We start from the raw sequence: 25616 nt of genomic DNA on the forward strand, positions 1-25616 counted from the left end.
CTCACCCGAGGGTTCGAGGGGTTAAAAAAATAAATCCCGAAGCAGTCGAGTTAGCGTCAGAAGGTTCTAGTACAGGAGCGTATCGGATTCAGTCCGGCACGGGACTGCCCATATCCACAATACTTCAAAAGCCTTTGGAGAGTGGTTTTGCGGTTAAAACAACAACAGTGCACAGCGCACTATAACTTTGTTCACCCAGGACTTGTTAATCCTGCAACGTCGTTTGCTTTGCAAACTCTGTACACTTGTAGATATGTAGCAAATATAGAGAATTGTGCTTATTTGCTTCTATCAAACCAATGCTTTTATATTTTCGAAAGTGTGTGCATTGATAAGCAAAGAGAACGCAGATCGGAAATCAAAGCGACATTATTGGTTTGTGTGTGTGTTTCTGTATGATTTAAAGCTCTGTAACTACTTTCCTGCATAACTTTAAACAATTTTTGCTCAAACACTATCGTGATTGAAATCTGTGTTCATTGAAAATTTCATGAAAATCGGTAACGACGTTCGGCAGTTTTGCCCCGTCATCTTTTGAGTACTTTATTTTATAATGTTAATACATATATGTATGAGTTGTTGTTAAAAATACAGCTGGGTATACAATCATCGGATTAAGCTGAGCTCGTACGTATTCACTAAGTTGACGTTTTATTTTCCTTTCAGATAAAATTAGCACAACATTCAAATTCATGTCTATTTGGTACCTTTCTTTGTAACACATATAAGGAACGATTACAAAAGTCCGTATTCGAACGCACCTTCTCAGTATGGCCCTTCCTTTCAGGACCAATGTATAAAAATCCGCTTTATATACCAAACAGAGATACGGTAAATTTACATAAAACTCAGTTTATCTTTATTTTAAATTTAATTATACATATATATATATAAAATTACATCACATATTTATGTCTGTGTACATATTCACTAAGTTCATTGTTTTGTTTTTCTTTCGTAGGTGATTTGGCCTGTACATCATGTAAGAGATTTATACCTATGGACTGATGTATACTTGGGTAGTTTGGGCAATCAAAATAACACTGATTGTCCTAATAACAGTAACGAAAATTTACAAGAAACAATGAGTAAGTTCTTTCCCCCTGTTTCGTCATATCACTTTCTCTATATATTCTTACTTTATAAGGTCCTTTGATAAAAACACGGTCTTATGGGGATTTAATATCGGCGAATATAATACAAAATGGGCTTACACGTCGTTCAAGTGATCCCAATATGGTTATAGAACCCAAGTAAGTACTATTGCCACATTTTATAAATTATATTTCAATGCTTTTGAACCAAAATAGCAGTGGGGCATATATCTCTCTCATTAAGCCGCTCACACCATAGGTTTTCAGCGAGCCCGCGAAAACAATTGGTACGATGAGGAATGTCGCACGGCCTTGGAAAAGAAGGGCGCTGCCCATAGGGCCCCGCTGCGTACGGTAGTTGCCTATAAGGCCACGCGTTATCGCGAGGCTAATAAGGAAGATACGCCTATTTAGAAGGAAAAAAAAAACGTCAGCCAGAAGGCTGTAAGTGTGAGAAGCTTCAGTTACTGACTGATAGGAATAATGACTATAAATTCAACCAAAAAATTTGGCGGATGACGGAAGGTTTCAATACCGCGCCAGACTAAATGGGGTTACACTGATATGACAACCCGTGGTCGGGGAAAAAACCTCAGTCGGTCCGGTACCTTGAACTGGCTGCGGGGGAATAGTATTTTCCTGCATGCGATGCGTGCTAAACCTTTACTTCTCGTGTCTGCAATCAGAAGCACGAGTAAATTGCCGAAAGACCACCCAGCCAGTCGCATTAATACCCGCGACGCGTTAATTGGTAGGAGTATATAGGTGTAATCTGATGTAAGAGCTAACATCGAAGTCGGCATAAAACATGTAGGTCCCATCCTGGCAAATTTGTAGGAAAAACTAAAAGGAGGCCGGCGCAAATTGGAAGAGAAGCTCGGCCCAAAATCTCTTCGGAGGTTATCGCGTTTTGCATTTATTTTATTTTATTATTTATATGTAACGAATTTAGTGAAATTCCGCCTATTTGCAACCTTCTGCTAACTTTCGAATCGCTAAACTGTTGAAAAAATAACTCCAATATTCAATAATGCAAAATGGTCTTTATTAGACTGCTTTGAAAATATTTCACAATAACACTTAACTTCACAACCAATAGCGTGCTTAAATCAAAACTGATTGCTTACTACTCAGCTTGCTTTGCTTTTATACTCTCGGTTTCCTCGTTCACCCATTTCTCCTAAGATCTAGTAATTTCGTGAATTTCATGCTTGGTTACCAGCATACACACTGTGTATTACACAGGATACTTCGGCTGATGATGACATGCGTTTGTGAGTATCTCTGTGCTGCCTTGCATGTATGTGAGTAAATGATGATTTATTTGATGTACACAAGAGTGGCAGCTTACTTTATTGTTGTTGTGCCTTTATCTACTTAGCATCAGATTAGTGATGTGAATCAATTAGTGATGCTAATATTCGTCACAATATATATTAAGGACTGCGGCACTCCGGTGGGTGATTCTCAATTCAATGTACTCAATGTAGTACCGTCTATGCATAATACAATATACTATAGGGCGTGTTGTGTAATGACTGCAAGGCTGCTACATTTTCGGTGAACATTATTCCCTGGAAATCCTATCTAGCATTGAGTTTCATCTCTTGGAGCGCAGCGATGATGTTTTGTCAGTTAATATTAGTTTCTAGCTAAATAGGAGTTTAAGGTACGGTGTGGACGCCTGGGTAGAGTAAGGCTAGTCCGGAGCGAAAAATTCTAAGCTAAGGTAATATCTCGGAGCAGGATGTAAGGGTCTGCTGGATGCCGTTAGTGGCGTGCAGCATTATGGCGGAGCTATGCATAGTGGCCTTTACTGGTTTATAAATCGTTTCACGTCATGTGATACTGTTAGTTCTAAACATCTTTTGAAGAACAGCAATGTTAGACGACTGAGAAGTCGGCGTCAAACAAATCGCTTCCGAGATTATGCTAGTACCAGAATCAGCAGGATTCAAATCCACAATTTTTCATAACTGTGTTTGAAAGTTTGGGACTTTGTATAATATAAACCAAAAATTCAACTTTGTATTAGATGTTGGGGGACCATCATGCAATAATCCAAATACTGTGAACTTCATGAATGGTGAAAAAACTCATGGTTCTAAAGAAAAATGTCATAAAACCCATTTTCCACACTTTCTAAACTTTAAGCATCAATATTTTTAATTTTTAACCAATGTTTGTATTTGCTTGTCCAGAGCAGCAGTAGCAACGAAAAATATACTCTGCTACTGCTCCGGCTGTGAATTTGAATAGGTTATAGAGTTGTATAAAAAGTTATTGTACACATCTTTGGCCGTATATGAGCTACGTCGTATTTTTTGTAGGCGAGCGATGGGATAGGTAGGGTATTGTTTTTGTAGCTATTTCGGAATCATTTCGATCACTCCCAGAAGGGGATGGTTAAGCGAGTCATATCGGGTTGATTGTATGGACTGTGGGGATCATTCGGGGACTATTTTGTAGCTCTTCCGGAGCCATTTTTAAGGTATATTTGCGGTCTTTTTCTGATGATCTTTGGGACTATTTTAGCATTCTTCCGGTGTCATTTAGGGATCACTTTGGGGCAATTTCGGGATAGTTTTTGAGTCTATTTCGTGGTCATTTCGGGATCGGTTTGGAACTATTTCGAAATCATTGGGGACTATTTCGTGTTTCTTTCGGGTAATTTCTTGGCCAATCCTGGCGATCACATCCTAATGATCTTGGGGACTTCATCAGTACTCTCAGTACTACTTTACAGATCACTTCGGAGTAATTTCGGTATGGTTTTGGCTGTGATCATTGCATATTGATCCTGAAGATTATTTCAGGGTACATCCAGGGGCGTTCTCCCCTGAAGACTATTTCGGGGCTCTTTCGGAGTCGATTCGGGATCAATTTGTGGTAATTTTGTAATGATCTTGGGGACTATTTCACGGTACTTCCAGGGTCATTTAAAATTTTACCTACACATCTTATATCTTCCAAATGCAGCATTTAAAGCTTCTTCGATCACAAGATATGTATATGAGGCTGCAACTTTGTTGTCTCTTACCAAACTGTTGGTGTAATACTGCATACATGACTGGTGTAATTAATTTCGTTATTTTTAATGGTAAGTCAGAACTATTTCTAGAAAGATTTAGGGATTGGCGGAACTGAAGTTTTTCGAAATAGTTTCAAAATTATTATAAATAATAAAAAATCGTAAATAATGCCGAACATGGCTGGTATTTAAACGCCATTTGTAGGTAATACCGAAAAATCCCAAAAATATTCCGTGATATTCCCGAAATTATCGAGAAAGACTCGGAAAGTAATCTCGAAAGCAACAGTGACATAATACCTCTGAAACAAAATCACCCTTATCGCGAAGTTCACGCGGAAAAGAGTTCGCCTTCACTTCTTTTGTTGGGGTGAACTTTTTCCGCCTATCGGCAATTTCGGGCGAACAAAAGTTCACTTCGAAACAGCTGATGCTCTATTGTGAATTAGCAGTGAACATATAATTTATTTACAATTGTGTAAATTTTGTAACCAAGTATATACTTCCTTAAAATACAACAAAAATAGAAATAAAAAATTTATAAAATAATGTTTAACAATTTTTGTTGTTATATGTCGATTCGAACCCGCGAAAATAATGTTTAGTATTGCAATTAGGTTGAAATTGATTGAGCGCGAGGAGAATATAAATTTGAAAGCGATTTGGTGGCAATAAAGGGACAGTTCTAACAATTTGGAGCTAATTGATTCACTGTAAGCTAAAAATTACTATTGTCTGCATTTTTGAATAACAAGTTAATGTTTTTCAATTAGCTTTCACCAATATTACAAGCCGGTATTCTAATATTGGCTAGATATTCTTACCAACTCCTTGCCACCATTGAAGCAAAAATTTGGAGTTCCACCAATGTAAAGTTGAGTATATGTATTCGTTTTTCCGCATAGACAAAAGGCGTTGGGAAGGACGAAATGGGTCTTAGCTAATCTTATTTCAGTGAGGTGTTCAACATTTTGGAACCGTCGCTTTGTCCACAATGGATAACTTGGCCGACTGATACGCTGTCATAAAAAATATAATTTACATACTTAGCAATACAGGAATTTCACTTTTTTCCACTCAGCTTCTGATTGTGAATTATTTATTGATTTATTTCTAATAATAAAAGTACATATAATAATAAGTGTATCAAATTTCAAAACAAAAAATTACTTAACATTTTCTTTTCCTCTCGTTCGCGTGTAAAATATAAGTGAACAAATTTGGGTTTCCCCGCTGTTAATTTCGCCCGAACAAAGAGTTGCCGATAAGGTGAACAAAAACTGTGAATATCGGGTGAAAACAAAACTCGCGATAAGGGTGAATGCATTGGTAGTTATTGGCTATTAAAACACTCCCTCTTACATATTTAGTTTCTTGTCACTCAAACAGAGTGATCCAAAATGGCGCTTAAATATTTTGCTGACGTATTCCTGGAGTCAAGAGGTATAAAAAAGTGTGAGAAAAATGTTCGTCTGAGTTTCATAGAACTGTTTTGAGAAATCGGTTCTCAAAGCTCTCATGTCAGCCGATTGTCACTCATTACATCTCGAGCAAAGTTTTCATCGTAGAAAGATCAAGTATGATACGATGGAAAAGTACGGACGTCTCCTTTATTTTTAAAGTTAAAGATATTTGCCCATTCGTGGTCAATTCGTTCCCAAAAATTGTAAAAAACTTCGATTTTTGACCATTTTTTGACTTACTTACTAAAATAAGAATTTTTCCGAAAGTATTGTGTGCTTACTTTTCTTGCCGGAATCGGAAAGTTCGGGAACATACGAATTATTCGAATATTTTTAAAAGCCCTAATAGGAATATAATGAATGTTTGTATGAATGTCTCCTTATACGCATTTACAAGCGGATGATGGAAATGATAAATTGACAAAATCTATTGTTTCGGCATAGTTATACATACATATGCAGGTAAACATATGTTTGTGTATATTAATTATATGGGTTCATACACTTACGGTAAAAAAACGACAAAAATTGTTTCCCTCTTACAGTATTTCTACGGTCACTACAGCTCCGCTCACTTGGTAATATGTTAAAGCAAACAAGTAAGGACGGCTAAGTTCGGGTGTAACCGAACATTACATACTCATCTGAGAGCTTAGCTGCGTTGGTTTCGTAGGGTTTCGTAGATGGTTTATAAGTGGTTTTTAATTCCACATCACATACGTGTGGGAAATATCGACCAAATTGTAGACCATCCTTCATCCTTTCAAATCATCCTTTGTCAAATAAGAGAAAATCAGCAGGTAGGAAAATGAACCTAGGGTAACCCTGGAATGTGTTTGTATGACATGGGTATCAAATTAAAGGTATTAATGAGATTTTAAAAGGGAGTGGGCCTTAGTTCTATAGGAGGACGCCTTTTCGAGATATCGCCATAAAGGTGGACCAGGGGTAACTCTATAATGTGTTTGTACGATATGGGTATCAAATTAACGGTATTACAGAGGGTTTTAAAAGGGAGTGGCGCTTAGTTGTATATGTGAATGCGTTTTCGAGATATCGGCCAAAATGTGGACCAGGGTGACCCAGAACATCATCTGTAGGGTACCGCTAATTTATTTATATATGTAACACCACGAACAGTATTCCTGCCAAGATTCAAAGGGCTTTTGATTTCGCCCTGCAGAACTTTTCCATTTTCTTTTACTTAATATGGTAGGTGTCACACCCATTTTACAAAGTTTTTTCTAAAGTTATATTTTGCGTCAATAAACCAATCCAAATACCATGTTTCATCACTTTTTTCGTATGGTATAGAACTATCGCATTTTTTTAATTTTTTGTAATTTTCGATATCGAAAAAGTGGGCGTGTTCAAGATAATGTGAGTTCAGATAAGTACGTGAACTAAGTTTCAGTGTTAACGGCCGAGCGGAAGGATAGACGGTCGACTGTGTATAAAAACTGGGCGTGGCTTCAACCGATTTCGCACATTTTCACAGAAAACAGTTATCATCATAGAATCTATGCCCCTACCAAATTTCACAAGGATTGGTAAATTTTTGTGGACTTATGGCATTAAACGTATTCTAGACAAATTAAACGAAAAGGGGCGGAGCCACGCCCATTTTGAAATTTTCTTTTATTTTTGTATTTTGTTGCACCATGTCATTACTGGAGTTGAATGTTGCCATAATTTACTTATATTACTTACTTAACTTACTTAATTGGCGCTTAACCGTCTAAACGGTTATGGCCGTCCAACAAGGCGCGCCAGTCGTTCCTTCGCTCCGCCAACCGGCGCCAATTGGTCAAACCAAGGGAGTTTAAATCGTTTTCCACCTGGCCCTTCCAACGGAGTGGGGGCCGCCCTCTACCTCTGCTTCCATAGGCGGGTTCCGATAGAAACACTTTCTTGGCCGGAGCATCATCTTTCATTCGCATAACATGGCCTAGCCAGCGCAGCCGCTGCGTTTTAATTCGCTGGACTATGTTGATGTCTGCGTATAGCTCGTACAGCTCATCATTAAATCATCTCGGTACTCGCCATCGCCAACGCGTAGAGGTCCATACATCTTTCGAAGAACTTTTCTTTCGAACACTCCCAAAGCCGCTTCATCTGCTGTTGTCATGGTCCATGCTTCTGCCCCATATAGCAGGACGGGTACGATAAGTGACTTGTAGAGTATGATTTTCGTTCGCCGAGAGAGGACTTTACTTTTCAATTGCCTACCTAGTCCAAAGATCGCTGATCTGTGAGCTCTGCTCAGCTGAGTATAAAAAGTTAGTAATAAGCCCCTAGCAGTTTTCGTAAAAGCAACGAATAGTTTTTTTTTTATTTAACGAATAGTGTTATCCCTAAGAAAGAAATTTAGATAAATGTCTATAAACCGCAAATAACCCAAAATATGAATAGCGTAGGCGATGTTAATTGGAATGAATCATCATTTGGGAGATTCTGGATGAAATATATAGAATCGGAGACTTTATCTCGTCATTGTGAAAGCGGATGACCACGAAAGGCTCTTCTGAACACATGCTGCTGCAGAAAGTTTCATTGAATTTAGGGATAGTATAAACATGAAAATCAGACTCGCAACGGTACAGCGTCTCTTGAGTAAAAATAATTTGATGGCCCATGACTAAAAAAAACCCCGCTTTCGATCACAAAAAGGCGATCCCGCACGCTGGCTGGTATTACGAAAACATAAATTGGACAGGGAACGATTGGATATGATTCATATTCTTTTATGAGTGCAAAATAAATTTTGTTCAGTTAAGGTTCGCGATGCGTAGTAAGTCCGAAAAATCAGGAAGATTGAGTAAAAACTGCGTTAAGGCAACAGTGAAGGATTCTCCGTATATAATTGTGTGATACGCAACGTTTTATTCTAGCCAGGGACCATCCAATTATTTTACCATAATTAGTTAAGGAATTATCGATGTTAACCACAATAACTAAAAAGTTTCGTTACGCAGCTTTGATGACTGGATACGCCGTAACAGGGCAAAATTCTTCCTCGGATTTTTTTTGACCGTAAGTGTATGTACATGTTCGAGGGTTATGTACATTATTAAATGGTAAGGTACATGCTTGACTTTAACACTAGAGTATACTCAGTTCATTGATAAGAAAAAGTATACAAATTTGTAGTTCTTAGATAATTGGCTCGCATTTTCTTTTTAAATTAATAGTATTTGACAAAAAATCTGTATTTTTATAACATTCATTTCTTGGACAGCCTGGCGGTCAAGGAAAATCCACTTGTTGCAGGTCTTGCGTCATGTTTTTGTCATCGACAAACTTCCCATATTTGTTGTTAATTCGTGTTTCTGTTTTAATTGATTCTGAGAGCATCCCGCTTCTGAATTTAAGCTGTCAGGGAAGGATTTCAATTGATGCATGACGATATAAATGCGTTTTAATTATATCAAACAACAATTCATGTAAAAAGTTACGCCTACCAACTTTATTAGGACTGACATAAATTTTTTCGATGTTTGTGTTTTTTACATATGTATATAGTACATATGTTCGTGCGTATATTTATAATTTTTGTATACAAGAGTAGTTCTAGCCGCGAAAGGATCCCCTTTGCGCTTTAGAGGCTTCGCCCTTTGGGTTTGGTGGCTTTACACGAATATTATGGGCGTGAGCTCGAGTTACTTGTGGTATATTTTTATTCCAGACAATACCATTGGGACACATATAATGCTCCTTGGATCTTCTACCGTTCCGAGAAGGGAACATTATCAGGGTCCGAGGAAATCGTTAAGTCGTACAACTTTTATTATTACACACGAGCCAGGGCTGCAAAACCCGGTAACGCTGCCAGTTCTTATACACTGCAGCTCCATAATATAATCAACCTCTCTCTCTGTGCAGTATTCAATGCACAAAAATCCGCAAGGTAGCAAAATTACCAACTAAGTACACCAATACACGCGCTGATTGCTATGGTAGCCCCACGATTTTTCCGTCTGTCCACAGAAGCGTGCGTACTAGTAGAAATCACGAACAGTACTTGACGTAAAATTTAATTCAGAATGCCTTCCTGGATTGAACGGAGTTATCAAGAAAAATTTAACTGTGGTCAACCATAGTAGCCCGCGCGTGCACTCAAGTGTTAAAGTACCTAAATGGATTTCCAAGCGACCTACGTAACGTGCAGGGTGTTTCGTTAGGTGACCCAAAAATTATGTCGAATTTATGAACCGGGAAAACAATTGAATTAAGGAAAAAGTATAGAATGGCTCTAAGGTTAAGTCATTAGCTCAAGCACAGGAATGGTAGCCGAGTGGCTAGAGGCGTTGGTTCGCCACGGCGTTTAGAGTCATATGCCGATAAATAACTGGCGAAACTAGTTACCAATACCCGAAACTCACAGTGGAGGGAAACGGCACTCCTAGGGAGACGCGCGCAAATAAGTTAAACTCCTACTTATAGAGAACCAACCCCGAAATACGCAATATATGGTCTGCATGTAATATGTTCTTACATGACACCAACCACTTGCAAGTTTCTTAGGACTCTCGTTAGATGGATGGGCCAAAACACTAAAGGAAGAAGAACAAGATGTCAACCTCACCTACCCGCGGCAAAGCCTGTTTCATTAGCAGACGAGGATCTGGCGACCCCAAGCTCCCCATGGAACTAGGGGGTGGGGAAGGAGGGATTGCTTGAAGGTTTAATGTGGTCATATAAATCGTTCCCGATATGGTCGGGCTAGTACCTTTATGGTGCTTTGTTACCGGAGCGTACCAGATCTATATCCGGCAAAGGACCATTAACATCGATAACACTCAAACCAAAGCCATAGGGGAGTGTCTTTATCGTTAATACAACAACAACAACAACAAAAAGATGTTTGTACATGGGCTCGAATACCCACTAAAAGGATTTGATGAAGGATCGACGGTCCCCGAAACATGTGATGTATGTATCGCTATGTTTAAAAGTTGTTCAGTTAATCTTATATGAATTAATAATTAACTTAATGTACAAAGTTTGGAAGCACCCAGCAATAATCCAAATAATCTGATTCTAAGAGCTTTGCAAATTTTCTGACATGGTGGATAATTGTTGAAAACACAGCAACAAGGTAGAGACTACATTAGCTTTTGGTTGAGTTAGTAACTTTCGACTGCAAAGTTTCCTTGGGTTAGCATTTTCGTTGGCCAGATTTCCATGGTTATTTTGGCTCCAACAATTATAATCCGTTGATTCCATTGCTGTTTATTACCTTTCTTATTTTTTATCAGGAGCTCGACCCTGATGCTTCAGATGATGATTCTTCAGGTCTCGGCAAGGTTAATTTGTCTCATCATACTCGAAAAATCAAGTTTTTTTTGTTGAAGAACCCAATCAAAATACTCGGATGATCGTTCGTCCGATTACACATTGCACGTGGAATTACTATTCGGTGGTTAAGTCAGCTCTTGGGTTCACGGTGACGTAAAACAGTGGCATTTTAATCGAAAATGTGTTGTTTTTGAAGGTACTAAAACACTCCAAGCTTTTGGGGAGTGCTGGCGATGTGGCATTCTTGTCTGAGTGGTTTTCTGTAATTCGGTAGCAGGCACTCAATTTTATGTGGAATACTCCGCGAGACATTTTGGTTTTCGTATCTTGGTATGAGTACTGTAGTGGTCTTATTTCAAAAAGTGGTTTTGAAGCTACATATAAAAAATCTCTGTTTAGCGGCAGAGTTTAAGATATCTGAATCCCAATGGCCATATATATCTGTTTTGTTTTATTTTGCCTTATTATATAGCATATAACAAGAAAATTTTTTAATTCTACAGCTTGAATTTGGCTATGGATTCCGGAACTAATTTTATTGCTGATACACACTCCGAACGTGAAGATACGCCGGATAATGTAAATGAAACTATACAAAAAATTCAAAATCTCACAATGCAATTAAATCACCACGACGAAATGATTTTCATGAATGTAAGAAAAGCTAAAAACGAATGGCAAAAGCACGACCAAACTGAAACGGGCAAGCATGCTGAATATACAGCGAAAAATATAGAGGACTCAGCTGCTCTTTTAATCAGCTGCCAGACTGAAGAATTCGATTCTACAAAAGATATTCAAAATGATGAAAATCCGAATAATATGGAACCGCAAATTATGAAACTTAATGAAAATGCAAGACATTCTTTGGAAGCTACTGCAGTTCGAGATTCAGGCAGTAATAACCATTTGAAAACCTATACAGAATGTATAAGGAACAATATGGTGATGAATATAGACTTAAGTGGTAAGTATTAGATTTTGTTTACGTACAGAATATACGCACTGTTAGATATCACAACTCTGTCTAAAATTCGTATTCCTCTTTACTTCAATACCACAAAATTAGAAAATAACTCTAAAAAAATGTAAAGAAATAACATGATAGTTGCGACAGTATGAATCAATGAACTTTTGATGTATGCAGCAATTTACTGCTAGATGTCACAATACTACTAAAGCGGCCACATAAACGCCCACGCTCCTATCTTACAGCGGCGCCTAACAATGGAAAGCAGTTGCCTGCGAGAATATTTCCATAGCATAGCAGCATCTAGTGCTACTTTGCCGTGCCACAAATTACTATTGTTTTTAGGAGTAGAGCTTTGATTGGATCTGTGATTACTATGATTGGTAAACGTGATAATGAATGAGATGCCGTAACTCACACTCAGTCACGGGACTTTCTGCGAAGCTGTCAATGTCGATGCACTTCATATAGAGCCTACATTCAGTAAGTGAGTTTTGAACTCACATTTATAACTACAACTATTTCAGTGCGTGCAACAGTATATCTACATACATAAAAATTAGTATGTGTGATATAATACATCGCTAGCTTTATTTACAAAGGCTCTAACCAAATGAGTTTTCGAGACTCAATTTTTCGCAGATTTAAATATTGTAACGAATCGCTGAGCTGTCGAATAAATAACTGAAATATTCAATATAGCAAAAGCTTCGCTGTCTACATGTATGTGTGGTTGCTTGTTTTCATATTCACATGTACATATGTGTGGCTGCTTGCTTTATTGTTTTTGTGCATTTATTTAGTAGCAGCATAGTGATGAACCGAAATGCTAATATATGCCACACTGCCGTCCACCTAAGTCTGATCGTCCCGATCAGAAAAATTTCTCTATACAACCGCTGCTAGCTTCTCCAAATGATCCACTCTTTTATTTTGTGGTGTCCCAATTGTTTGTATGCGGTAGACGACATCACTGATCCGCTTCACAACTTTGTAAGGGCCTTCCCAGCTGCAGCGAAATTTGGATGGAGCACGTTACCGCCGGGGAGCGTTGTATAACAGTACCAAATCTCCCTCCAGGAAACCTTGCGAATTGTTGTTCTTGTCGTACCTGTGTTTAATCTTACTACTGATTATACTGGTTCGTTGCCTCACACTCTGTTGTTTGGCCAATGGACTGCTTCGAAGAGCTTGAGCTTGATGGGTTGCCTTTGCACAACCCGTATTGTTTTGACGTTTCACAACAGTAGCTGAAGTTAACTGATACATCCTTATTCTTATATCGCATAATCCTTCTATGCATATCGATCCTGTTGCCATGGTCAACTAACGACGAATTTGTGTAGAACCGTGACTTTCCCAATTAAGACCTCAAATGTTACTTCTTCCTGTACTTGGTTGTACTCGCCAGTGACCGTACACAATCTTTCTCCATGTAATAGCTTTACTCTCCTGTTAATCAAATCAGATCGGATTAAGGAATGAGATGCGCCCGTATCTACAGTCGGTAAGCGCTCCTTGCCATCCACATATCATCCTCCGGTAAAACTGCTCGATTTTCTTTCGATTTGTGATACAGAGATAACGGGGCATTGAACAGCTGGAGCTAGCTCTCGATCTTTACATCTGACTCGCTCTTGCTCATCTTCTCCGCAATAACGTGCAATATGACCTGGCTTCCCGCATTTGAAGCATTTGGTGACTCGTGTCACTCTGCTTTTGTGATCATTTCAGTTCCTTCAATATTGTGGCCACCCATGTCTGGCCTTTCTACTTCCAGACGGCGTGTTTTGAAAACCAGCTTACACAAAAACGATGCCGTTTCCTGAACCAGTGCATGTGATACTGTTTCAGCAAATGTTGGCTTTGGGTTTCGTTTCGACGTCCCGTATTCCGTTTATGAAGTTCTGAATTTTTACCCTCTCAGTGTATTCCATTGGTGCGTCCGCATTTGCGAGATTAGCCAATCTTTCAATATCCGACGTGAACTGCTTGAATGTTTCATTAGCTTTCTGGAAGCGACTCTGCATTTGCTTCCTGTGTTCCCTTTTGTAACGTCTTTCCACTGCAGCCATCAATGCTTCATAATTATTTCGTTCTCCCTCTGGAATTGTCTGTAAGATTGCAGCAGCAGGTCCTTTTAACGCCACGAACAATGCAGCAACTTTATCATCAGAATTCCAGTTGTTCACGGCTGACGTCTTCTCAAATTGGAGATTAAATACCTGAAAAGGAACAGAGCCATCAATTTCACCTTCAGAGTAGACGTTGAAGTGATTGGACGGTTCAATTTTAACTCCTGGATTCGATCTTTCAACGCATCCATATCGGCCTCAATTTTATCTTGTTTCAATTATTCTGTAATCTGTGACGCCATGTGTGCTTTCTGTTCATCCAATTTAGATGCCATTAATGTCTTTTGATCTTCCAGTTGGGATGACATTTGCGACGACGTTTCTAAAAAACGTGCCTCTTATGATCCTAGTTGGGATGCCATATATTATGTGTCGTGCCTGAAGTTCGAATTTATTGCCGGTCGTATTTAATCCACGGTTCTCCAACTCCTTCTTCAGTTGCTGGATCTTCACTTCACTCAACTTGGCCATGTCCTTGTTGTCCTCCGCTACTCTGGAATTTATTCAAAAATTCGTCTTCTGACACCTACTGTAACGAATCTTTGGGAATTCTGGTTATTATGTACCTTCTGATATCGTTCGAATCGCTGAACTGTCGAATAAATAACTCAAATATTCAATATAGAAATATCTCCTTTATATAGAACTCTACTGAAGTAGTAGTACTTCAAAATTACAATACTCGTTAAAAAAGCAAGTCAGCCGATTTTTTCAAAAATTCTATATCGCGATTGGCTAAAAGAATAAGCGAAATCGGTGTACAAAAATCCTTTAGTAGGTTCCAGGGGTTTAAACAGTCATTTGAAATGATTCCCACCTCATTTTTAAGTTGAAGAGAGTTTGAAAAATCACTTCGTCTCATATTTAAACACTTGTTTATAAGCGAAACTATAAAATAGCGCCTGAAATATTAATTTTGATTTTCACACCTCATCATTCAACACCCAAGTCCCCAGTTCGACATTTCCTAAAGTTGGCGGCCCTATCTCCAACTAGTCCCTTGAAGTGAATCACATTGCTTATACGATACGGCTCCTGTTACATATGTGAATACGTAGGCACAAGTGTTTACCAGGTGAGGCTTTGTGCTTCGCAATAACACTCAAAGTGGTGAAACAAAAGCTTTCCGAAAACAGTCGAACAAACGACCGGGTGTGCTACAATCCTAACGTGATGGACAGTCGAACTAGTCTGAAAACTGAAGCTACGCGGTTATTCATAATGAACTCTTGCTTCAAAAGGCCGAAGAACAACAGCTTGGACTCAGCATGTAACCTTAACATCTTTCAACTTAAAATCGGTCGACTTTTATTCTAAAATATCGTTTTGGTTTAACGAAGACTATTGAAATCAATGTTTCGAACACAAACGTCTGCAAATTTTGGTCTACATTTTAAAAATTTTATCCAGGATCCTTGTAAAATTTAAATTATGTAAATGCGCCGAGAATTACACTATTTTTATACTCAGCTGAGAACAGCTCACAGAGTATATTAATTTTGTTCGCATAACAGTACCCAGTATCGGCATAAACTAATCGAGATAGATATAGACTTCAAAATGATCTGGGCGAAAAAAGAAATTCATTTAGCCATATCCGTCCGGCCGTCCGTCCGTCTCCGTAAACACGATAATTGGAGTAAATTTTGAGGTATCTTAATGAAATTTCGTATGTGAGTATGTGGGCACTCATCTCATATCGCTATTTAAAATTAACGAAATCGGATTATAACCACGCCCACTTTTTCGATATCGAAAATTTCGAAAAACCGTAAAAGTGCGATTATTCATTACCAAAGACGGATAAAGCGATGAAACTTGGTAGAGTGGCACCGCCCACTTTTAAAACAAGGTAATTTAAAAGTTTTGCAAGCTGTATTTGGCAGTCGTTGAAGATATGATGATGGCAGGAACGTTACTCCTATTACTATATGTGTTCTAAATAAAAATTAGCAAAATCGGATGACGATTTTTTAAAGTCAAATTTTAACAAAAAATTGAATATCTTTACAGTATATAAGAAAATTATGTCAACATTCAACTCTAAGATTTGTCTACAAAGCTCTCAGCTGAGTATGTAATATTCGGTTACACTCGATTTTAGTCTTCCTTACTTGTTGATATTCATTTGGACTGCTTATGATTTCGAAGACGGCATCCTTACCGGCAACATAGCGCGACAAAAAAAAAACCGGAGCTACATCTAGAGCATCTAGGAAAGTAACGTCGACGAAGGTATGAGTTCAAAGTCGCAGTCTTACAGCTTCTGTGCTGGCATGTAGTGTAAGGGCCACGAGGCGTGGCGTGACTGGTGACCAGGATGGCTACTGTTTGCACATCGGGAATTAAAGCTCTTAAAACAGCCGAAAAAACTGTAGGCGCCCTTTGGCGCGAACAACATTAGGCCAGTGTCGGTGCTAATCACTGAAACTGAGAGTCATGAGTATTAAAAGACCATTAATAGCAACCGTACGTGGCCTTTGTGCGTGACCAGTAAGGATCCACAAATCATTTAAAGAAATCGTATCGACAGCGAGTATTAGAACATCTCCTTGGGTGAAACTACGCTTTTCACGAGACACAGATAAAAGTGTGACAATTTTAAGTATTTAAATTTTTTCCGACAGATGCAGCAGTACCAATCCCAGGTTAGGTTTGAAGCCTCCCTGGAGTAAGTGAAAGCAAGGAGGTATTCCTGTAATTTTTTGAACGATCTGCGAGACTTTGAGGCAAAAACCCCGGAGCTTTCCAAAATGGTCAACATGTTGATTCCCTTAAATACATACATATAAACAAAACCTTTCCTAAATAATATTTCTTTTAAAAGCGCGCCAATTTCAGTGATGTAGATAAATCTTAACTTTCATACGATAGAACATATTATCAGTTTGGAAACAGATAGAACTTAATAAGTGGAGTGTGTTTACTTTTCTCTATTTTTATTTATTACAAATACTCTGACCGTATTTATACTGCAGTTCAGTTCAGTTGTGCAAATATATAAACAAAAAATACTAGGCAATTTTGTTTGAAAACTTTCACGAATAACATTTCGTTGGAATATAAATAATTATATTGAATTTGTTTTTTTGGAAGAGCAGAAGCTGTTTGTTCAGCTGATTTCAAATTTTCATTATTATTAATTATGAAACAATAGAGAGGTTTATTAAGCTCCTATAAAAATTACTAGAAAATTTAGTTTTGAAAACTTGCACGAATAACATTTCGCTGGAATACAAATAATTATATTGAATTTGTTTTTTTGGAAGAGCAGAAGCTGTTTGTTCAGCTGATTTCAAATCTATATATTAATACGCTAACAAAATTTCCATACAATCAATTGACAGAGTGTTTCGCATACTTAAAAAAAAAAAAATAAATGTAAGGCGCGATAACCTCCGAAGAGATCTAAGGCCGAGCTTCTCTTCCAATTTGCGTCGTGCTCCTCTTGATTTTCCCTACAAATCGGCCGGACGGGACCTACATGTTTTATGCCGACTCCGAACGGCATCTGCAAGGCAGATGAGTTTTCACTGAGAGCTTTTCATGGCAGAAATACACCCGGAGCGCTTGCCAAACACTGCCGAGGGGCGACCCCGCTTAGAAAAAATTTCTGCTAATTGAAAAACCTTATTTCTAAAATTTTGATGTTGCTTTGCCCGGGGTGTGAACCCAGGGCATACGGTGTGGTAGGCGGAGCACGCTACCATCACACCACGGTGGCCGCATACTTACCATACGTAAAATCATATAAAAGTTATATGAAACGATTCGTATGGATCAGCCGCAGTGCATAGGCCTATTTTTGTTAACAAATATTACTCTATTTGTTTATAATTAATAGAAAAGTTTTTTGTAAATTCGAACAATCTGTGCAAATATCGAAATTGACATCTGTAGGACCCATTATGTTAGTGCTCTAAGACACAAACCCCACTGAATTCGAAATTCCAAAAGCTGCATTGTCACGTTGCTCAAATGTTTCACCTACATATGTACATATTCGTACGCGCCAAACGGCGAGAGAACTACGGCCTCACTCATTTTCAGTTCAAATAAAATATTGTTTCCCATTGTTGCCACTTACCTATATTGGTCTGTACCAAAATCCTTAAAAAAATTGTTCTAAAATAATTGTTAGCACACAAAAACTCTTTAAAGAGAATTAATAACTTAACCTTAACCGGCCCATTTTTTTTTTTGGACAAATTTTACTTACACGTAAATGCATTGGTCTTTATTTAACATATTCTTTGTTTTGTATTTTAGTTGCTTTCAAAAAAACATGAAATCAAAATAATGAGTCAACTTTTGTTCAAACTCACTAAATTTATTTATTTATAACAATTAATTACAAATTTGACCCAAAATGTTTTTTGAATTTCCAGATATTATGCTCATTTTAGATATGGCACGTCTTATACTGAACAAAAAATAAATAAATTTGCTACAAAGATATGACATTAAAATTTGTATATTGTCTTTTATGCCAATTTATTTTGATATTTCTTATTTTATTTTATTATATTATCTTTTATTTCAACTTAGTTTTTTATTATTAAAATGCAACTTGATTGCATCGGAAAATTTCACGTTGTATATTAAACGAAAAAAAACGACCCAAAAACGTTTTCGATTTTAGGTCGAAATATTGCACAGAGCGTATATTACTCTACTATCTATATATTAATACGCTAACAAAATTTCCATACAATCAATTTACAGGCTGTTAAGCATACTTAGCATACGTAAACTCATATAAAAGTTATATGAATCGATTCGTATGGATCAGCCGCAGTGCATAGGCCTATTTTTGTTAACAAATATTACTCTATTTGTTTATAATTAATAGAAAAAGTTTTTTTGTCAATTCGAACAATCACTCCAAATATAGAAATTAACTGTCGTGCACAAAAGCGCGCCATCTGTAGGACCAAGTATGTTAGTGCTCTAAAACACAAACCAACATATCATGTAACTCCACCGAATTCGAAATTCGAAAAGTGACTACGCAGTGTTCCTCAAATGTTTCACCTACATACATATGCGTACGTGCCAGACGGTGAAAGAATAAACCATGGTTTCCCATTGTTGCCACTTACCTATAGTGGCCTCTTCTACCAAAATCATAAATAATTGTTCCAAAATAATTTGTAGCGTACAAAAAAATCTTAAATAGAATTAATTTTTGACCGGCCCATTTTTTGTGGTAAATTTCACTTACACGTAAATACATAGGTCTTTATTTAACAGAGTCTTTGCTTTTTATTTTAGGTGCTTTCAAAAAACACGAAATGACAAATATTAAGTTAACTTTTGTTGAGACTAACTAAATTTATTTATAACAATTAATGGCAAACTTGCCCGAAAATGGTTTTGCTTTTGCAGATTTAATCCTCATTTTAGATAAAGTACGTCTTATACTGGACAAAAAAAATAAATTTGCTACAAAAATATAACATACAATTTTTTTATATTGTCTTATATGCTAATTTATTTTATTATATATTCTTTTATTTCAACTAAGTTTATTATTATTTAAATGCAACTTGACTGAATCGGAAAATTTAACGTTGTATATTAAACGAAAAAAACGTCCCAAAAACGTTTTTGATTTTAGGTTAAAACGGCAACCGGCATCATAGCGGCCGTATTGCATAGGCAGTATATTACCCACTATATTTATTATTAGGCTAACTTTGTTGGATTATATGCCCATTAATCGGATGCTTAGATCCCGTAACCCTAATTTGTTTATGTCGCTTAAAGTTATGAAATCAATTTTATTTTAGTAAATATGTTTGCGTGAGTAATTTCAATGTTTTTGTATGCTTTTCTTTTCTTTCTAATTTATTCTGCTTTGTTATATCTTAGTATTACATGGTTCACAGACGATATTTTATGGTAGATATGGTCATATATATTCATGAAATGGAGAGTTTGCAAATTTAATACAAATTAATTACTTCCATTTCAATGGGAATCCCAACATTAAATATCCGAACATTAGAATCTTCATATTTCCACAATGATAACATTAAACCCCGGAAAAAAGTCTAAGTGCACTTATTGCGTTTTTATATGGAACTGTTTATTCAGTTCACTTAATTTTTCGCACTTTAAGTACTTTATTTTCAATTCAATTTCAAGTAATTTCACCATAATTCTATGTAAATTTCATTTGATTTTACATATTTTTTATATTTTGGTTTAAGGAGCTCTATACCAAAACGTTATAATTGCATTTGAAATGTTTGTAGAACATTTAAGAAAATACAATCAAAAAGTACAACGTCTTAGATCAAATTCAAAATTTTAATGAAAAATTTAAGTAAGTTAGACCAGTTTGCTATATTTCCTCTCACTACTTAACTATTAACGCCCTCACTAGGGTAGGCACCTTGTCGTTGGTGTGAGGGCTTAGCCGAACTCCATAGCGGCCGACTATGAGGCGGAGCTGTTTAGGACTGACATCTACGCCGTTTCGCCTCATAGGAGGGCGGCGGGATGTCGGTGACCAAGAACTGCCAACCCCCTAATCCAGGGTGTTATGCGGAACGTGCCTATTGGACGATTTGCAGCCAGGGGATAAATTCGGCTGTATTCGAACGGATCCTTCCCGATACCGGGCCATCTCGGGAAGTATTTATGGCCTTACCGCAGTAAGGGGCGCTGCTGTGGCGGACGGTTCTTTCCCCGTATATAATACTGGACCGCTGAGCCCGCCTTGTCGGGCAGGTGGTCGTACGACCAAGATGAACAACTCATTACCTGAATGTAATAAGGAGGATGTAAAGAGGAGGACTGAGTCGCAATCCAAGGACGACAAATACGAATTAAGCGATGCGTCGGACTCGGGGAGCGAGAGTAGTGCTGATTCAATGAACTCCGTGTTGGAGAAGCAAAAATGAAAACGGAGTAGAAGAGTGGAGAAGGGTACGGAGCAGAGGAAGTAAAAGAGCTCTCTCGCAGTACCGTGCAGCACTAAGAATTGTACAACGCTTGGGAGCAGTTGTCGACCCAACAGAAGTGGAGATCGAGCGCTTGGAATGGGCCCATGAAGCGGTAGAAGTAGGTCGAAGGCAGTTCAAAAGGTTTGCTGCGAGAAACCCTCGGTTCTGCACCCGGTACGAGGAGGAAGAAGCGTCGAATGGCAGAATGAAGAGCCAACGTTCTGCAGAAGGCGACAAGCCTGCTTTCAAAAGGCAGAAAGGACCCAGTCCTAGAGCCGCGAGGCAGGGCAGTCGCATAGACAAGACAAGTAGGCCCAAAGCTGTAAGACAGATGGGTTCCAATAGCGAGGTAGCAACTACCTCGAAAGCTGCCAGTCAGAGGGAAGTTCCAACTACGGAAGTAGGAGATAAGCCAAAGGGAGATAACGCTAAGACTCCGGCTTTCTCGGAGGCGCTAAAGGGAGTTAACGCGAAGACTCCGGTGTTCTCGGAGGTGCCAAAGGGAGATAACACTAAGACTCCTGCTTTTCCCGAGAAGATGAGTGATGTGGCAAAGCAGTCACTGACTGTGGCGCTGGTTGATCGTAGCAGTCCGTTCGGACAAATGACTACTGAAAGGTGGAGATCTGTGGAAAGGGAGCTTATTAGCTTAATGCTTAAGATGATGCGGGAACAACCAAGTAAGCCCCTTCCAACCCTTGATTCGGGGGGATGGTATAATGGTGTGAAGATGATAGCGTGCGACAACATCGCGAGCTTGCGGTGGCTGGAGGAAGTGGTTCCAAACCTCCAAAGGCAAGGCACGAACGCGCGGTTTGAGGTGGTGGATAAAGCGCAAATCCCCACGGTACCAAAAGTTAAGGTATGGATACCATGCGTGATGAAGTCGGAGGATACACTGCGACTTCTGCAGAATCAGAATCCGAACATACCGATACAGGATTGGAAGGTACTTACTGTATCTCGGCCTACCGAGGATGGTCAGTTCTACATCTTCCAAATAAACAAGCAGGCGGAGGATATTTTGTACACGCAGCTTGGCAAAATGTCCTTTGGCACTGGCAAAATTTACATGCGACTCAGGAAAAGAAGTCCCGAGGATAAAAATCCTAACACGCTGGAAGTGGGCGAAGTCGAAAAGGACCTCAGAAGCCTAAGGGAAAAAAACAGGTGGAGGTCCCCGACGTCACCACGAACGTGCTGGAAGAGGACCAACCGCTAAATGGTGCTGTGACTCGCACAGAGGAACACGCGGCACAACATTCACGAGGGGCTGAAGGGGGCCTCGAATACTCTAAACCAAAAGGGCAAGAGGAGGACGACGACGTCAAGACGAAGGTGCTGGAGGGGGACAAACAGCCCAATGGTGCTGCGAGTCCTACAGATAAACCTCCAACACAGTAAAGTGGCGTCGAGCGAACTCCTCCTAACCCTTCAGGAGGGTTCGTTTGACGTGGCGCTGATCTAGGAGCCGTGGCTCTCATCGGGAGGAAAGGTTTCTGGACTTAGCGCGCGCGGGTTTGGCGTTTACTACGCGCAAACGGAAGGACGGGTGCGAGCTGTAGTAATGGTAAGGAAACAGCTGCATTCATATATGCTGCCTAATTACACCACTGAGGATCTCGTAGCGGTGGCCGTTGAGCAAAAGAATAAGCAGGCATTTATCCTGGCGTCCTGCTACATGGCCCATGCTGCGGAGGTTCCACCGATGGAGTGCAAAAGGCTAGTATAGGAGGAAGGGCGCAAAGGGCGGTTGGTAATAGGCGCAGATGCAAATGCGCACCACAATGCGTGGGGAAGAGCAGATACGAACGAGAGAGGCGAATCTCTATTTTGTTACATCCTGCAAACCAATTTGCAGATAGCCAACAGGGGAAATGTTCCTACATACATTGGTCCAACATCCAGCAATGTTCTGGATATTACATTGAGCTCCGACCGTGATATATCAAGGTATGATTGGATGGTTCTTGATAGACCATCCTTCTCCGACCATGCGTATATAAGCTTCAGCATCCCACTAAAGAGGGTAGAGAAGGGAGGAACCTTTAGAAACCCTAGGGCAACGAATTGGACTAAATTCCAGAAACATGTAGAAACAAAACTGGGACAGCCCAAAGAGGTTGCTAATGTAGAGGAACTGGAGGAGTCGAATGAATTCCTAACAAGGACGCTTATAACTGCGTATAACAAAGCTTGCCCTCTAAGAAGATTCAGAGGAAAAGCAAAGCCGACATGGTGGAGCAATGAGCTGAGTCTTCTAAGAAGACAGGTAAAAGAAATGTTTAAACTCGCAAAGACCGCGGAAAGCGAAGCGTGTCGGGACGAGTACAGGGATCTACTGAGGATCTACAAGCGTGAAATTACCAGGGCGAAGAGAAACTCATGGAAAAGTTTCTGTACGGACATAGAGTGCTCCAGTGAAATAGCACGCTTGAAAAAAGTCCTAGCAAAGGGAAACATAGTCCAGGACTAATAAAGAAAGAGAACGGGGAATGGTCACGTGATAGTGAGGAATCCCTTGAGGTGCTTCTCGATACACATTTCCCATCGGGAGACGGTTTAGAAGAACCAGCAGACATCACTCACACTTCGATCACGGAGCTAGTGGTGCCGGGCTTGGTGACCGATACCAAGATCGAGTGGGCAGTGAAGACGTTTTCTAAGTTTAAATCGCCGGGCCCAGATGGTATATTCCCGGCCATGCTACAAGTCTCAAGTAGGGCGGTCGTGGAATGGCTTAAAATAATATTCGATGGGTGCATAAGACTGAATCATGTACCGCACTCTTGGAGAACTGCTCGTATAGCTTTTCTACCAAAGGCGGGGAAGATCGGTCACGTGTATCCCAAAGACTATAGACCCATTAGCTTAACATCATTTCTGCTCAAAACCTTTGAGAGGCTGATAGATGTGTACATAACGTCCAACGTGGATGAAAAGCTGCTCTCCACAACACAGCATGCGTACACCAAAGGCAAGTCGGTAGACACCGCATTGCATAGGGTGGTAATAAGCATAGAGAAATCCCTGGAATATAAGGAGTATGCTCTAGGAGTCTTCTTGGACATTGCCGGGGCTTTCAATAATGTTGCAAAATGGGCGATTATGGATGGTCTTAATTACATTAAAGTACATCCTGCCTTAATCAGATGGATCGGCTGCATGTTAAATTGCAGAAAGATTACATCACAATGGGGATTGTACGAGGCCACGAAATCAGTGGACAGGGGCACGCCGCAGGGAGGGGTGCTATCACCTCTGCTGTGGACACTGGTCATCAACCAACTGCTCAGGCAATTCGATGAGGGACCCGTAAAACTTACGGCTTACGCAGATGACGTTGCAATTGTCATAAGTGGAAAATGCCTTCCAACGATTAGTTCTTTGATGGATTGGGCGCTTCGGGATATTCATACCTGGGCATCTAATGTCGGGCTGAAAGTCAATGCGGAGAAGACGGATATGGTCTTGTTTACAAAGAGGTACAAGGTCCCAAATTGGACCAGGCCTAAGTTAGGAGCGGTGACCTTACAGGAGAAACCTTGCACAAAATATCTAGGAATCATCCTAGACAGTAAGCTGTCATGGAAGCTCAACGTGGAGGAGAGGGTCAAGAAGGCCTCAACGGCACTCTATGCATGTAAAAGAAAGCTGGGGTGTACGTGGGGTCTATCGCCCTCTCTTTCTCATTGGGTTTTTACAGCGATTGTAAGCCCTATTCTATACTATGGAGTTCTTGTTTGGTGGAAAGCCACACAAAAAACAACATACCTCAAAAAATTAGAGGGGGTATGCAGACTATCGATGCTTTGCATTACGGGAGCCCTGAAAACAACCCCGACGGCTGCACTGTATGCCATTCTGCACATTCCACCTGTAGACCTGGTAGCAAAGAGCAAAGCGTTAACGACCACCACCAGGCTCGATGCTTCGGGGCAGCTTGAGCGCCGACCATATGGCCATAGTAGTATAGCGTCATCAGTCACAAGACGAACAGACTACATGATTCCCTACCTGCACTTTGAGGGAGATCTTAAGGCCACAATAGAGGTGGACGGTTGGCGCAAGGGTGCGCAAATGGCGGACGAGGCGATACATGTGTACACCGATGGTTCCAAAATAGTGGAAGGAGTAGGGTCTGCGGTATACTGCGCTGATCCGGAAATAAGCAGATCCTACAGGCTGCCGGATTACTGTAGCGTTTTCCAAGCGGAAATATTAGCCGTAACCAAAGCAGTAGAAACCCTGGAAGAGAATAGCTTAAGCTGCAACCGTGTTAACTTTTATATTGACAGTCAGGCAGCAATTAAGGCAATAATCTCGCATAGCACAGCATCTAAATGCGTGTTAGAGTGTAAGCAGTCTCTGGAGAGAATCGGGACAGGGAGAAGCATACATCTATATTGGGTCCCAGGGCATATGGGAATTGATGGGAATGAAAAAGCGGACGAATTAGCTAAAAAGGGCGCATCCCTTGAAGCTTGCTCCGTAGACGTCCCAATTAGATTGGGCGAGATTAAGCGAAAGCGAGAGGTGCACATGATCGACCAAGCAGAAAAGGCGTGGGTTCAAGCGCGGGGCTGTAAAGTGTCGAAGATTATGTGTAGGTCTTACAACCTTAGACTAACACAGTTGCTTCTATCATTAAAAAGAGAGGACTGTAGACTCA

General features: G+C 39.6%; 1 protein-coding gene across 7 annotated transcripts in view; it reads left to right on the plus strand.

The window, feature by feature from the left end:
• The window catches only part of LOC137250280 (myotubularin-related protein 3), a 208017-nt gene that overhangs the window by 91096 nt on the left and 91305 nt on the right, over window positions 1–25616 (plus strand). For all 7 annotated transcript variants that reach the window (XM_067782792.1, XM_067782787.1, XM_067782786.1 and 4 more), the window contains 4 exons: window positions 667–831; window positions 962–1088; window positions 1148–1253; window positions 11390–11853. In XM_067782792.1, the coding sequence (XP_067638893.1) occupies window positions 667–831; window positions 962–1088; window positions 1148–1253; window positions 11390–11853 (862 nt within the window). The remainder of the gene's footprint in view (window positions 1–666; window positions 832–961; window positions 1089–1147; window positions 1254–11389; window positions 11854–25616) is intronic.

The sequence above is a fragment of the Eurosta solidaginis genome, chromosome 4, assembly GCF_040869045.1.
Source record: "Eurosta solidaginis isolate ZX-2024a chromosome 4, ASM4086904v1, whole genome shotgun sequence".
In the NCBI taxonomy this organism is placed as follows: Eukaryota; Metazoa; Arthropoda; class Insecta; order Diptera; family Tephritidae; genus Eurosta; species Eurosta solidaginis.